At 49.2% G+C, this 15,790-nt stretch overlaps 1 protein-coding gene across 1 annotated transcript in view; it reads right to left on the bottom strand.

The window, feature by feature from the left end:
* The window catches only part of SLC3A2 (solute carrier family 3 member 2), a 28,995-nt gene that overhangs the window by 4,713 nt on the left and 8,492 nt on the right, over positions 1–15,790 (bottom strand). The window contains exons 2-7 of the mRNA XM_063146272.1: positions 12,969–13,112; positions 11,644–12,096; positions 8,616–8,789; positions 8,391–8,491; positions 7,143–7,211; positions 395–459 (exon numbers count right to left, since the gene is read on the bottom strand). Of these exons, the coding sequence (XP_063002342.1) occupies positions 395–459; positions 7,143–7,211; positions 8,391–8,491; positions 8,616–8,789; positions 11,644–12,096; positions 12,969–13,112 (1,006 nt within the window). The remainder of the gene's footprint in view (positions 1–394; positions 460–7,142; positions 7,212–8,390; positions 8,492–8,615; positions 8,790–11,643; positions 12,097–12,968; positions 13,113–15,790) is intronic.

Below are 15,790 nucleotides of genomic sequence, written 5' to 3'. Positions count from 1 at the left end.
GCAAGCTAAAAACAACAACACCCCATTCCTTATTACAAACTTGCCTTGCAAGGGAATTCTCCAACCCTTATTCCTTTGGGTTACCCTTTTCTACACCTACAATATCCTTTTTGAGGTGCAGTGACCAGACCCGTACACATGTTCCAACTGTGGTCACACCATCGAGTTGTCTAAAGGCATATTGGACGATTGCCTTGGCACGGGTTTTATATGCCTCGCACCATGTATACACAGGGAGGGAAATCAGTTCAGGGGATGCGTGTTACAACAGCCTTCTTCAACCTGGTGCCCTCTGGATGTGTGGCCATGCTGGCTGGGGATGATGGGGTTTGCAATCCAACACCTCTGGGGTGGGACAGGTTTGGGAAAGCAGCCTTAGAGGCTGGGTACCTACCTGGCATGGCCTTCAGCGTTATACTGTTCGGTCAAGTTCTTCCAGTCATTTAGGATCTGGATATCCTGTGGAATGAATATGTTGGATGAGTGAGGCTGGGGTACCAGAGGGTGATTGTTGTTGTTGTTATTATTATTATTATTATTTGTATCCCGCCTTTTGCCCAATACTGGACCTCAAGGCGGTCTTACAAAGTTTAAAACATATATTGTAAAACCTAGGAAAAGAAATGTAAAAACCCCCCAAAAAACAAAGTTTAAAATACACAACAAAATTATAAAATTATAAGTCATTAACCTGAGGACTAAATTACTCTCCAAAGGCCTGCTGGAATAAACAAGTTTTAGCCTGCTTCCGAAAGCCCATCAAGGAGGGAGCCAGTCTAGCTTCCCCGGGAAGAGAGTTCCAAAGCACCGGAGCAGCCACCGAGAAGGCCCTCTCCCATGTTCCCACCAAGCACGCCTGTGAAGATGGTGGGACTGAAAGAAGGGCTTCTCCAGAAGATCTCAAAGCACGGGCAGGCTCATAAGGGAGGATATGGTCTTTCAAATAGGGTTGGTCCACCTATCCTCAGTCACTTGCAACTTCCTCTCTCTGCATGGACAAATGCAGGTTGCTTACCTGTAACTGTAGTTCTTCGAGTGGTCATCTATGCATTCACACATATGGGCTTTGCGCCTGCGCAGAGACCAGACCGGAACCTTCTATAGCTAAGTGGAACGTTTTTTTGGCGGGAACCCCTCCCTCACGCTACTGCGCATGTCCATGGGGTTCCCGCCCTTACCTCAGTTTACAGGAGTCCGACATCGTGCCCCCATAAACCTGAGTGTAATTTTAATAAAGTACATTCCACACATAACTGTGTCATTTGTAAGTCTCACACCACCAAGTGGGGATGGTGGGTGGGTTGTGTGAATGCATAGATGACCACTCGAAGAACTACAGTTACAGGTAAGCAACCTGCATTTCTTCTTCGTGGTCTCTATGCATCACACATATGGGCGAGTAGCAAGCTGACATACCTTTGGAGGTGGGTTGGTGCATCATCTGAAGATCTCGGAGAGCACTGTCCTCCCAAACGAGCAGTCCTGCCTCGCACGAGTGTCCAAACTGTAGTGCTTGACAAACGTGGATGGAGTGGACCACGTTGCAGCTCTACAGACTTCAGTCAGTGGAACACCTCTGGTGAAGGCCACCGAAGTTGAAACAGCTCTGGTGGAATGAGCTGTCACAGGTTTCACTAACTCCATTTTAGAAATAGAGTAGGCCAATTCAATTGCCTCCACTATCCAACGTGACAGTCGTTGGCAGGAGACAGGGAGTCCCTTAGAAGGCTCCCCATAACAAATAAACAACTGTTTTGTCTTCCTAAAATTGTCCGTTCTGTCCTTGTAAAAAGCAAGAGCCCTTCTTACATCGAGAGTATGCAAGGAAGACTCAAGAGGTGTAGATGGATTAGGAAAGAAAGCAGGCAAAGTAATGTGCTGGGACAGATGAAAAGTTGACACTACCTTAGGTAGGAAGGCTGGATCTGTGCGTAGCACAACCTTATCCTTATGAAAGATAGTGTATGGGACATCTATCCTAAGAGCTCTAAGCTCACTTGCTCGTCTTGCCGATGTAATGGCTACTAGAAAGACAGTCTTTAAAGTAAGTAGCCTAAGGTCTGTCGAAGCCATGGGCTCGAAGGGCTTGCGTGTCAGTGCTTGCAGCACAACTGACAGGCTCCATGGCGGCACGATACTCTTCACAGTCGGTATCGTGTTCTTCAGACCTTTCAGAAATTTCTTGGTTGTTGGATGGGTAAAAGGTGTAAACCCATCTATACCTTGGTGAAAAGATGTAATCGCAGCAAGGTGAACCCTGATGGATGCGAGCTTAAGTCCTTGCTGGAAGAGTGTCAATAAATAATTGAGGATGAAAGACAAATGGCAAGATTCTGGTATTTGACCATCTTTTGAAGCAAAGTTCTGAAATCTTTGCCACTTTGCCGCATAAGCCTTTCTTGTGGAAGGCTTTAGTGCTGCCAATATAATGTGGTCCACAGTCAAAACTGTGGTTCCAGAGGAGGAGTGGTTGCTATCCTCCATGCAGTCATCTTGAGGGTCGACAGATCTGAGTGTCGAACCCTGCCCTGATGTCGAGACAGGAGCTTCGGTATCGACGGAAGCCTGATGTAATCCCCTCTCGATAACCGAAGAGCGTGGGAGAACCACGTCTGTCGAGGCCACCACGGCGTGATCAGGATGCAATCGGAGTTGTCCATCTGGATCTTGGCTATCACTCTTGTCAAAAGTGGAAAGGGAGGAAACATGTACAGGAGATTTCCTCTCCAAGTCCTGGTGAAAGCGTCTCCTAGAGAGCGCTTTCCTTTTCCTGCCCTGCTGCAAAACTTGGCGCAGACCGCGTTGTTCTCGGTAGCGAAGACATCGACAGCAGGGCGGCCCCAGTACCGAAAAAGGCTTTCCCGCACTTCGACGTCGAGCTCCCACTCGTGGTCGACATGGAAGGATCTGCTGAGAGAGTCCGCAATGACGTTTTCCTTGCCGGCTACATGGATCGCAGTCAGGTAAGTCCTTCTCTTTATGCACCAGTTCCATATCCTGAGTGCAGAACGGTTCAGAGGGTGCGATCTTGTTCCACCCTGCCTGTTGATGTATGCCACCACGGTAGTATTGTCCGTCGCGATCAAGACATTCTTGCCCTCGATCAACTGTGCAAATGCTCTTATTGCATTTTCTACAGCCATGAGTTCGAGGTGATTGATGTGCTGTTCTCTCTGTGATCGAGGCCAACGACCTTGAGCAGTAAGGGAGTCGCAATGAGCTCCCCATCCTTCTAAGGATGCATCCGTCGTGATCGTTACCGAAGGCGCCTGTTGTTGGAATGGAACGCCTTCGAGAAGAGTCGACATCGAGAACTACCATTTCAGCGATGCCCTGACTTGCTTCGGTAACGAAAGGTAAGTTCGTCGGGCATTGAGCCTGAGATCGAAAGTCCTTAAAAACCAAGCCTGCAATACCCTCATTCTGAGTCTTGCAAACCTGATGACTGCCGTAGTGGCTGCCATCAGGCCTAATAGTCTCTGGACTGTCCAAGCCGATACTTTCCGACGACTTTCGATGTCGATGGCTAACTGCTGCAAGGTGTTTGCCCTGGTTGAAGGTAAGTATGCTCTCCCGTCTCGAGAGGATAGGGTTACCCCTATGAAGTCCAATCTCTGCTGCGGAGTCAAAATGGACTTTTCGTGGTTGACCCACAGCCCCAACGAGTCCAACAGGTTGAGGGTGGTTAGTATATCCGACTGGAGCGCCTCGCTGCTGTCCGCTACGAGAAGCCAATCGTCCAGGTACGGATAAACATAAATGCCTTTCTGCCTTAGGTGGGCGCATACCACCGCCACGACCTTCGTGAAGACTCTCGGTGCCGTGGCCAACCCGAACGGAAGAACGGTGAACTGGTACTGGGATGCACCGATCGAAAACCGCAGGTAAGCTTGATGCGACTTCCTGATGGAGATATGGAAGTACGCATCCTTCAGATCCACCACTGCGAACCAAACTCCTTTTTGTAGAAGCTGCAAAATTGAAGTAACCGTTGTCATACGGAACTTCTTCGGGGTGATGAACTCGTTCAGTTGTCTTAAGTCCATGATCGGTCGAAGACCTCCATCTTTCTTCGGGACCGTGAAGTAACGGGAGAAAAAACCTTGGTTGATTTCCTCTGTAGGTACGGGAGAGATGGCTCCTTTCGATAGCAAGGTCTGTACCTCGAGTAGCAGAGGAGGGGATGGAGTCGTTACTTTCACGCCGGAAAAAAGAGGAAGGGCATCGAGCTCGATGGCATAGCCCGAGTTGATGATAGTGAGCACCCAGGAGTCTGATGTTATTGACTCCCATTGATGGTAATGGGGTGCTAGGCGGTTCGCAAAAGGGAGTGGATCTGGGGCCGAAGAGTCAAACCCGCTGCTTTTTAGAGAAGTCGGGCTGACGTTTTTCCTGCTGGAAACGACTCTGATAAGGCCGTTTCCTTTGAAGTTGTTGCTGCTGCTGCCTTGGTTGTTGGTATTGAGGCCGCTGCTGGTATTGTTGTTGTGGGGGAGGCCTTGTCCATCTTCTAGGTTTGTATTGTACAGGAGGGGCAGAAAAACCCATCTTTTTAGCAGTCGTACGAGCCTTATAGATGGAATCTAAGGTCTCGTCAGTTTTTGAATTAAACAACCCTTCGCCATCGAAGGGCATGCTTTCGATTCTGGCTTTTGTCTCGGTAGGGAGGTTGGCTGATCGTAGCCAGGCATGCCTCCTCAAAGAAATGGCCCCCATCATATTCTTTGAGTGGCAATCGACTTGATGCCTCGCAGTTGACAATTGTTGCCTCGCAATCGCCGAAGCCTCCGTTTGGAAGACCCTCGCTAAGTCTCTTTTATCCTCTGGGAGGTAGTCACATAGTGACCCTACTTTCTCCCAGAGGAAGAGCTGGTACCGTGCCATTGTTGCTTCGTACGTTGAAGCTTTGATACCGAGGGAGGATGCCGCGTAGATCTTTCTGCCTGCCAAATCCAACTTCCTACCCTTCTTGTCAACGGGAGCAGCATGAGCTCTTTGAGAATGACCCTGGGCTGATTCAACCACAATGGAATTCGGTTTTGGGTGCTTAATTAAAAATCCAGCATCCCGTTCTTGAATCCTATAAAGAGATTCTAATCTCTTTGAAGCTGGTTGTGTTACCGATGGTGTCTCCCATGCGAGTTGTGCTGTCTGTTTGAGTGCCGGCGGAAAAGGGATCGCAATTGACAGACTAGTCTTTGTTTGAAAGACATCGTAGATGGGATCGACCTCCGGTTCGACCGCTTGTTCCAGGTCTAAGCCGAGTGCACGGGCCATCCTTAACATATGGTCCGAAAACCTCACCATATCATCCGAAGGTGATGAGGGGTCCTCTCCATGTACGTCATCATTAGGTGACGGTACCGATGCTGCTACAGTGTGTATTGAGTCCGAATCAGATGGGTAGTCACCCTCTGGGGATGATACGGTAACCAGTTGCATAGGATCCCGCTCCGTCGGTACCGTGGCAGCTGCAGCAGCTGGTGTCGAAGGGTGGCTTCGACGTCGAGATGGAGATTGATATGCTGATGGAGGCCGTAGCGGTAATTGGCAGACCCTAGTGGTAGGAGGAGGTTGAGGAAAACATTCCTCCTGCGGATAATGATAGGCTTGATCTGTATCATAGTATCTTTGGGTACGGTATCGATCCCAATCATAGAAACTCTGCCTGTCTTGGGGCTCAGAATATCGGGAGACTCTGTCCCAATCACGCCTCGGTGTTCGTCTAGGCGACACCTGCAGAGGGATTACATTCTGGGATGTTTGAGGTCTTGTAGGCTCCCGAGCCGAAGCTGCTGATGCGGAGTCTCGTAACTCACCCTCTGATAGACTAGGAGGGTGTGTCGGTACCGTCTTCCTCGGTATCGACTGAGGTCTCGGGGTCGAGACATGCCTCGATACCGTAACAGCGGTAGGAGGAGTTGTTTGCCCTCGAGGGGGCTCAGATAGTCTGGGAGAGCCATGAGAGGTTTTCTCCGCAGATTTCTTCTTCTTTTTCTTTTTCTTCTCCATTTCGGAGGAAGATTTTGGCGTTCTGGCCTTTTTAGCAATCTTTTTGGCTGCAGAACTTGCCAAAGACCGGCCAGGCGTCAGGGGTATCTGTGTCCTATCAATTGCTCTGGCTTGCACATTCGTCCCTGTGCTTCGGTCAGAAACGGACTTATCAGTTGCCGTTTTATCTATTGGAGCTTCTGTAGCTTTGAGGGCTTTCTCCCAAAGTATTGAGCGAAGGCGGTCTGCCCTGTTCTTTCTGGTCTGCTTCGTAAAGGACATGCAATGGTGGCACGCCTGTACAATATGGCCTTCGCCCAAACAAAGGACACAGAGGGAGTGTCCGTCCGTAGGAGGTAGTTTGGCTCCGCACTTGACACACTTGCGGAACGGGGCCTTTACTGCCATGCGGCAGTCGCGACCGTAGTCGCTAAGATAAACTATCTACAAGAATATAATAATAATTTTTTTTTTTTTTTTTTTTTTTATAGATGAAAAGAGAAAAAGGGCGAAAAAGAAGAAAGCTGAAGAAAGCTGAAGAAAAAGGTAAGTAGAAAATATTTTTAAACAGATTTAAGCAGAGAAACGCTAGAGGTTCAGTCTTTTGGTCTAGGCACGATGGCGGACGACGAAGAACTGAGGTAAGGGCGGGAACCCCATGGACATGCGCAGTAGCGTGAGGGAGGGGTTCCCGCCAAAAAAACGTTCCACTTAGCTATAGAAGGTTCCGGTCTGGTCTCTGCGCAGGCGCAAAGCCCATATGTGTGATGCATAGAGACCACGAAGAAGAACATCCCCCGCAACAGTGTCTGCCCATAAATGTCTACCCACATTTAACACCAACTTTCAAAGGAATGAAAAGCACTGAAGTGCTCCTGTCGTAAGCCCCTAAAAAGGTTCACTGAAGGAGATGGTGACACAGAGGTGTCTGTGGTGCACTGTTAGAGCGTTGGACTCAGAAGACCTGGGTTCTAGTCCCCACTCTGCCATGAAGCTCACTGGGCGATTTTGGGCCAATCACTGACTCTCAGCCTGATCTACGTCACAGGGTTGTTACGAGGTTAACATGGAAAGCGGGATCGTGTACACTGCTTTGGGCTTCTTGGAGGAAAGGTGGGATATAAATGTAACAAATATATAAATATACGTACATTTAAAAGCTCGACACTTCCGATCTGGATCCCAGATACACCCTCCGTCATCCAGAACTCGATTGCTTCCTGGGGGCAGAAAACAAGAACAGGACCAGCCAAGTCATTAGTCCTCAGCGTGTCTCTCGAAACTTAACTTTCAGCTGTGTTGGCTGATCCTGCCATTAAATCAGCCCCTGCCATTAAATTCCTCCTCACCAGCTCCTGCCCCTGGTGAATTTTATTTATGTGAGAAAGAAATACAGCCATATGAAATAAAGAAGGGAGTGTTAGCAGGATTAGCGACCGCAACTCAAATCTGCCCCTGCACCATGGAGTTTACCGGGTGACTGTGGGGAAAGGGTTGTTGTGAGAATAACCCCACCCCACCCCCATGTTCCTTGAAAGAAGGGCAGGGTATCCATATGGGGGGAAAAGAGCAGTTTCTTTTACATATTTGTTTAAAATTCAAGATATAGATACGATAGCCATCTTCAAGCATTTGAAGTGGTGCCACACAGATGATGAAGCAAATTTGTTTTCTGTTGCTCAAGAGTAAAGGACCCAAACGAACCAGTTCAAGTTATGAGAAAGGGAATTTCGATTGAACATTAGGAAGAGCTTCCTAATGGTACAACTCTCCTTTGTTAGAGGTTTTCAAGCAGAGGTTGTATAGCCGCCCATTATGGATGTTGTGGAAGTGGATTTCTTGCAGTGGCAGGGGAGGGTTAGATGACCTTTGAGTTCCCCTCCCACTCTATGATTCTACATAGATTTTGATTTAGTACAATTCATTCAAAACATAATCTGCTACCTTTTAAAAACAGCACCCATGCCCACCTCTGCTCCTGTGTCATTTGATAGCTGCCTAATAAACAAATTTAGCAGGCAATGGTTTCCCTAGCATGGAAATAAGCACATGTGTATGTTGTGGGCTGTGCATGTGCGATACTTCACCTGCTAAATAGGCATATACCAGGCAGCTGCAGAAGGTGTATGAACAGGAACATATACAGATATTTTCAAAGGTGGCAAACTTAGATATTCCCAATATCCCGCTAGGTTAGGGGTGGGCAATTTGTGGCCTTCCAGATGTTTTGGCCTAGACCTCCCACCATCCCTCACCATTGGCCATGCTGTCTAGGGCTGTTGAGAGTTGCTGCCCTCCAGATGTTCTGGCCCACAAGTTGCCCACCTCTGCACGATGTGATGTTCTTCCCTTCAAAAGCCCCCCCCCCCCCCCCCCCCGCACACACACACTCCACTCACCCTCATTTTGTCCTGGAGATCAGTGTTGCTTTGGATGGCCTGATCAAACCAAGGGGACTGGCCTTGATAGTTGGGCGTCAGGTCCAAGACCACCTTGAGGCCTGAAAAGAGAAGCGCGGCACATCACAAACTTCAGAAAGCTGCTCCTTAATGCTCTGAACAGAGACAACTCCGCCGGCAGCGAGAAATCCAGCACCCACAAGGAGGAGGGCGTTATCTCCTTACTCTTTTTCTTGGCCGCCTGCAGGACATCCCGGAAATCGGCCAACGTGCCCAATTTCGCGTCGATAGCTTGGAGGTCGGTTCCAGCCTGGTCGTCTGCGGGGTTGACGTGGAGAGGGCCAACCACCAAACCTTTCACTTTGAGCGAACTCAAATAATCCATCCGGTGCTTCAGACCTAGAGCAGCAGGGAAAAAGTAAATGAGTCAGATGCAGGAAAGGGGGATAATAAGAAGACGGACCCTACCTGCAGGTGTACAATTTAAAAGACGTGACACAAAAGTAAGAGGGAGTCGAGAAGGAAGATTTTGGGGGGTGGGGGAGAGCAAACTCTTCCACTAAGATCTTGGTTACAAAACAAAGTAAAGAAAAAAGGTAATCTGATTAGGTCACAAGAGTGATTACTTACGTATTGCACCCCCACAAAAAGAGGAAACACATTCCCCCAAAAAGGGGGAGATTTGTTTGCATAAAAAACGGATATGCTGATTTAAGTATGTATAGGTACAAGTTTAGCAATAATTACTGTCGTTTAAATAGAAACACTACACATCTCACCACGGTGGAGAAGACTGTGACCAGAATGCCTGCCTACTGAGTCTGTTGTCCAGGTGCTGCTAACTGTGGATGGATAACTTCGAGGCCCTGCTCTGTTCTTTATCCTTCGGGTTCTTCCTCTTTAAACAGGGACTTCAAAAGAGAGTATGCCTTCAAACACAGCACCGTCCTCTGTAAGAGTGCTTAGATCACTCTAGAGGGCTTACCTGAATGCTAAACTTTAAAGCAAGCCCAAGTTTCTAGCCTTTAAGGCTGCAAAGATAGGCTTGAAAAGTGTGCGAGCAATGACATTTCAGATGGCGGAGGGTAATAATGCGTTATACGTGGGGCTGCCTTTGAAAACGGTCCGGAAGCTTCAGCTGGTACAAAACAGGGCAGCCCATTTACTAACAGGGACTGGCTGGCGAGATCACATTACGCCAGTCCTTTTACAACCTCACTGGCTGCCAGTCCAGATCCGGGCCCGATTCAAAGTGTGGTATTGACATTTAAAGCCCTAAACGCTTTGGGGCCAAGTTATTTGATGGAATGCCTCCTCCCATATGTACCTGCCCGGACCTTAAGATCATCTACAGGGGCCCTCCTCCGTGAGCCCCTGCCAAAGGAAGTGAGGCAGGTGGCTACTAGGAGCAGGGCCTTCTCCGCTGCGGCACCCCGGTTGTGGAATGAGCTCCCCAGAGAGGTCCGCCTGGCGCCTACACTGTACTCCTGTCGTCGCCAGCTGAAGACCTTTTTATTCACTCAGTATTTTAACACTTAATTTTAAAAACTCTGTATTTTAATTTTATATCCATTTTGCTGCGTGGTTTTTATCCTGCTTGTGCTTTTTATACTGTATTTTGTAATTGTGCTTTTAACCGGTTGGTTGTTTTATTATGGTTTTAATTTTTGTGAACCACCCAGAGAGCTTCGGCTACTGGGCGGTATAAAAAATGTAATAAATAAATAATGTTTTTATTCAAGCAGGCTTTTGGTACGTCAAAGCTAGTCGGCTGGGTGCGGTTTATATTCTTTTATTGATTTGTTTATACCTGGGAGGCCAGGTATAAATAAATAAAAAATTAAGGGCCAATTCTACACATGTTTAGACAGAAAAGAAGTCCTACAACTCCCAGCTGGCTGGCTGAGGCATGCTGGGTGTTGTAGCACCTTTTTTCTGTCTAAACATGTATAGAATTGTGCCCTTAATCCCATGACTTGTTTTATTTTACTTGTTCTCTTTGGTAATGCTTTAAAACTTGCTGATTGAAATGTTAGGAGGTCCAGGGACTCAACAGGGCCAAGAGGAAGAGATTTATAGGCTTGAGAGAATGAGGAAGTCCACCAATTCGCAAGAGCCCTTCCAGACCTCTCCGTTCCAGAGCCTGAAACTGCCACTAACCCCCAACAACAAATTCAGTCAAAATGTGGCTTCTCCAAACAAGCAGCCGCCTTATGCCTCTGTCCACCTCCTCTCCACGTGTGTGGATGGAGGAGGGGGGGGAAGAGAGATAAAAGGAAGGAAGTAAAGTGCTTTAAAGCCTTTTCATCCAGCCACCGCCACCCCCAGCTGAGTCAGCGCTTTGCTGACGTCAGGAGCTGATGAAACAAAGGCCAGTGGTTGCTCCGAACACTAAGCCGGATAGAACCGGCTGCTTGGCGCAGGGAAGTCTGGCTGGCACGGCTGGCTGGCCGGTCTGCAATGGCTAGCCAGCATTTCTTTAGCAGCAGGAAGAGGAGAGGCAGCTGATAGTCACATGTACCAAAAGGACTGCTGAGCACAGGAAAAAAGGAAAAATAAAAACGGGATGCTGAGCTGATCGGGAGGTCATTTTATACCCATAAACCTCTTTCATGCCCTGTTTACCGCTAAGTTGGCCTTGACCTCCTAGATTCCTGTTTTGAAAAAGTAGTGGGATTTTTGGGGGGGTGGGGAGAGATCTAGTCGATTAAGGACAAGCAGGCAAGCAGCCAAAGCTCTGGAGTTATGTTCTGGGTGCCTCCTCGAGTTTCACTTAGAGCAGATCGGTTACCCCTGAGGAACACACTGTCAACAACCGCTTTGGCGTACAGTGCAGGCATTGAACGGCTAGGTTTTTCCAGGCGTTTGGGGATGACCTTCGAGCTGCATTCGTGGTTGTGAATAAGGTACACGAAGAGTTACTTTCCCCTCTTGACTGATTCATTAATCAATCAATCCAGAGGTAAAAGGGCGAACGTGATCCATTACTACTCAGGGGAAAGGATGGAAGAAAAAACAGGAATCCTATCACTAGGTAAGGACAGACAGGGCCCCCGAAATCAAGTGGGGAACAGTTAGGACGGAGGATTGACATCCTATAGGACAGACTTTCCCACATTTGGTGTGCTCATGTATCAGTATCCCCATGCTGGCTGGGGGTAATGGGTATTGTAGTCCGACACAGCTGGAACACCCCAGGTTTCCCAGGCGCTGCCGGGATTCCTTGGCTCCGCCTTCCGCTCAGAGTGCTCACCTGCCAGGTCGCCTGTGCCGTCGTCCGCCGAGTCTTGGAAGGCGTCCACTTTCTGGATGCGGTAGATGCCCCCTTTCTGCCACCACTCCTGCTTGGGCAGGTCCTTGCAGCGGGGGGCTTGCACGATGATGACAACGGCTCCCGCCAACATGCCCAGCCAGCCCAGCCAGAAGAGGACCAGGAGGGCCCAGCGGGTGCGCACCCACCCGGGGGTGCCGGCCACCTCCAGCAGCTCCTCCTTGGAGAGGCCGGTGAACTTGGCCGTCGCCTCGCCCCCTTCCTCCTCTTCCTCAGCCACCTTCACCTTCACCACCCCGTTCTTCTCGCCTGGGGAGCCGGCCAGGGGGGAAGAGGCGTTCATGGGCTGCTTCTCCATGTCCATCTCGTTCAGCTCCACGTCTTTCATGTCCACCTCGGTGGCAGGGGGGCTGCCTGGGGAACTCATGATGTCGCCTGGGAAAGGTGGGGCGGGGGGGGGGGGGAGAGGAGAAGATCCATCAAAAAAGGAGAAGGGAGTCTCATGGATACCCCGTTCACAGCACCTTTCCAGACGTGAGGTTCAAGTTGTTCTAACGCAATCACTGTCTCCTGCGGGGGCTTACGTTGACTTGGAGGACTCACGTTGACTTGGAGGACTCATTGAGTCCCAGAATCTATTAAAAGTGCCCGGATTCAGCATCCAAGCAGTTCAAAGCAGCTTTCCTTCGCCACCATGTAAGCCCCACAAGCGGCCTGCCCCAAATAGCTAACATTAGGGAAAGGGAACACCCAATCAAGAGGGCAGGATTTATTTGGGCTCAAATCCCAGAACCTTTTGTGTTAAAAATAAAAGTTCTCTATTCTAAGGCAGTATCATCCCTCCCTCATTCTTCCAAATCAAGAACTGCCAGGAGCCAGGATACAAAAGGTGGTGGGGAGGGGACCTTGCCCACCCCAGAAACGCCTTACCATGTATGCCATACACAAGATCCCCCCCCCAAACACACACACACACATCATCACCACCCCATTCTAAAAATTAAATTCACACGTGCTCCAACGCCACCCTTTCTAGCAGGAATGGGGGTGGGGTTAGGTAGAAAGTTAATTCCCCCCCCCCCTACGTGAGTGGCACCCCCCTCCCTCACAACAAAAAAATTACCGGACTATCCACTTTACTGCTCCCAGTTTACACGCTCTGGGGCATAAACCGAATTAGGTGGGGAGGGGTAATTTGCCCGGTAGCTAGGAAACATGGCTATAAATCAGGAGGGTTGCGCACAGAGGAGGACTTCCGAAGCTTTCCCAAGCGCTACTACACACGCTGGAGCGCCTCCAAGCTTTACCTGGTACGATCCGGCGCTGCGCTAGCTTCGGTTCGCTCGCGATCCGGTTCGATCCGATCTGACTGGCGAGGCTCGCCGGCCGGCAGCCCAAGTAGAGCAGCAGCCTGGCGCTCCGCCCCGTCCCGCCTCCCTTACAGCGCGGGCCTTAAGGTGGAACCGAGCAAACCCGCAGCTGCTCTGCTTGCAACAGGCACCGCCAGCCATAAAGGAATTAAGAATAAATCCAGGAGCGAGGAGCCCGTGGAGGTGAGGATAACCTGGTGTTACTCTGGTGTTGATGGCCACTGAATGAGTCAGGGTGGGCACCTTGCACATCCCCAGAAAAGAAAGCGAGAACAGGCATCCCCCAAAAGAAGAGGCACTGGGATGTACATAGGAAGGGATCACCAACCTCTTGGGGTCAGTGGGCACATCTGGAATTTTTAGAGTGTGGTGGGCACTCTCACAAAATGGCTGCCACAGGGCAGGGGGCGTCTTGGCCTCCCAGGGTGGGCACGGCTGTTCACAAACCGCTGGATTCCCAGCAGGCTAACCGGTGAGACTATGGCCACAGCTAGACCTAAGGTTTATCCTGGGATCATCCAGGGTTCACCCCTGCCTGAGCACTGGATCCCCTGTGTGTCACCTACATGAACAGGTTTGACCCTTGGACGATCCAGGGATAAACCTTAGGTCTAGCTATGGCCTATGTGAACTGGTTGCGATCTGGCCCAGAGAGCTTCAGCCACCTGGGCGGTAGAGAAATGTCATCAAGAAATAGAAATAAAAATGTAGCCTGCCCAAGGCAGAGGTGGGATCTCAACTTCAAAACACAAAGCCCGCCTTTGGAACGCAACAAAAGGTTATGCTGGAGGGCGGCACTTTGTGGCACATCAGCCTCCTGGTTTAAAAATAAATAAATAATATCTTCAGAAATAAGGTGCCTGGTGTATGCCAACAGACCGTGGCCCCCATAGGGGATCGCAGCTCGGTATATATGCCCATGGTGCTGCAGGACTTTGAAACAGAAGGCCAAAGCCCCCTAAGCGGTATTAGCAAGAGGGAACCCAACGAGGGGTGGGTTTTTTTTTAGCACAACTCTTTTTAAAGCTGGTACTGTTTCATCAGATACAGAACACCAAACACCCGGGGTCCGTTGCAGAAAGATCTTTTCTGTTGATTACGCAGCAATCTTAGCGATAAACACACCACAATGTCAACGGAATGGACATGCATGGGAATCCTTGTTTGGTATTTTTTTGTTACTGTACTTATTGCCAATGAATTGTTATTTGTTACAAACTTTTTAAAAAAAAATTCTCAAAAGAGGAAAGGAAAAATGCTCTGTTGCATCAGCACATCTTTTTCCAAACGCTGGCCATCGGGATGCCTTTGAGAAGCTCCCAAATGGCGCATGAAGATGCTTGGTTATTGTCTTCTGTTGGTTCCCCAAGAGGCTGGCACTCAGAGGTAGATACGAGGCAGTCGCCTCAGGCAGCAGATAATAATAGTATTAATAATATATTTATTTATTTGTTACCCGCCTCTCCCTCTGGATCGAGGCGGGGTACAACACAGATGCTGGCAGGCGGCAGCAAAGTGTTGGAAGAGAGAGCCTGCCCTGTGCCCCCTAAGCTAGCTTGCTGCTTTCAGGCCTGGCTGAGGATGCTGCCCCATTGACAGTGTTGAAGAAAGATGCAATTGTCAGTCCAGTTGGCTGCCGCTGCCGCCTCTGAAAATGCACATTTAGACAGGAAAAAAAGTCCTACAATGTCCAGCACTGGGAATGCTGGGAGTTGTAAGACTTTTTTTTCTGTCTAAGCACGCATAGGATTGTGCCCCAAATCCCTGACAATTTGGTACCCTGCCTCCCAGATCTGATACCTCTCACAGAATCTCTCACTCCGCTTGGACCTGATATCCAAGGCTGGCCCAGCCATAAAGCCAAACCAGGCCCAGCATCCCTGGGAACAGATTCCAATAAGGCCGGAGGTAAAGAAGGAACAGGCGTCACAAATGAAACGGAGCAAACAGCTTCCTCACCAACTCTTTATCAGTTAATGCACAATTTTTATGCTGCTCAGCAGATGATAAGACATGAAAGGTCCCAGGGCATTTTTAAAAATTTACTTATGGTAGGAAAAAACAATGCCGGAAACAATTCATTTTATAAGCTTCTTTCATGTGCCTCTCTTCACTCAGTTATTCCCCCCTGCCAAACCGAAAGGCCCCAGTAGGTAAGGACCTACAGTTCCTTAATCTTTTTTGTTCCTTCTTTGCTGTACTATTTGAGCTTTATAATAAAACTATACCAGAAACAAAGACGTAGGAGCTACTATGTGGTTTCAGATGTCACACACGCACACACCCGCCCTGTCCATTCTCCCAGGGCAGTGTTTATGGGGAGATCAAAGGTGTAGACATCCGCCTTGGACAATTACAAGAAACCAGGGATTGTTCTTTGCCTTACATCAGCCGTTTCTCCAAGTGTAAACACGGCACCTTTTGTGGGGTAAGGCAGGCAAAACTGGGACGCTTAAAGAGTCCCCAGAACATAAGATGCTCACGTCTGGCATGCTGCTTCCCACAACCAGAGGCCTCCAAGAAGTGGACAAGGGGGCCATGGAGGCCAATAGCCCTCCTGTGCTCCTTGACCCACCCAGCAACTGGTACTCTGAGACAGACTTCTCCTGGACATGGGAGTTCCACGAGGAGCAGCCATTGATGGCCCTATCCTGCATCAATCCATTTAACCCACCTTCAAAGGTATCTAAGGCAGTGGCCATCACCACATCCTGTGGCTGAGAATTCCATCAATGAATGACATGCTGTGCGAAGAAGAG

The sequence above is a fragment of the Elgaria multicarinata genome, chromosome 21 (genome assembly GCF_023053635.1).
Source record: "Elgaria multicarinata webbii isolate HBS135686 ecotype San Diego chromosome 21, rElgMul1.1.pri, whole genome shotgun sequence".
Classification (NCBI taxonomy): domain Eukaryota; kingdom Metazoa; phylum Chordata; class Lepidosauria; order Squamata; family Anguidae; genus Elgaria; species Elgaria multicarinata.
The sequence above is the reverse complement of the archived record's forward strand: the minus strand, read 5'-3'. Positions and strand labels throughout refer to the sequence as shown.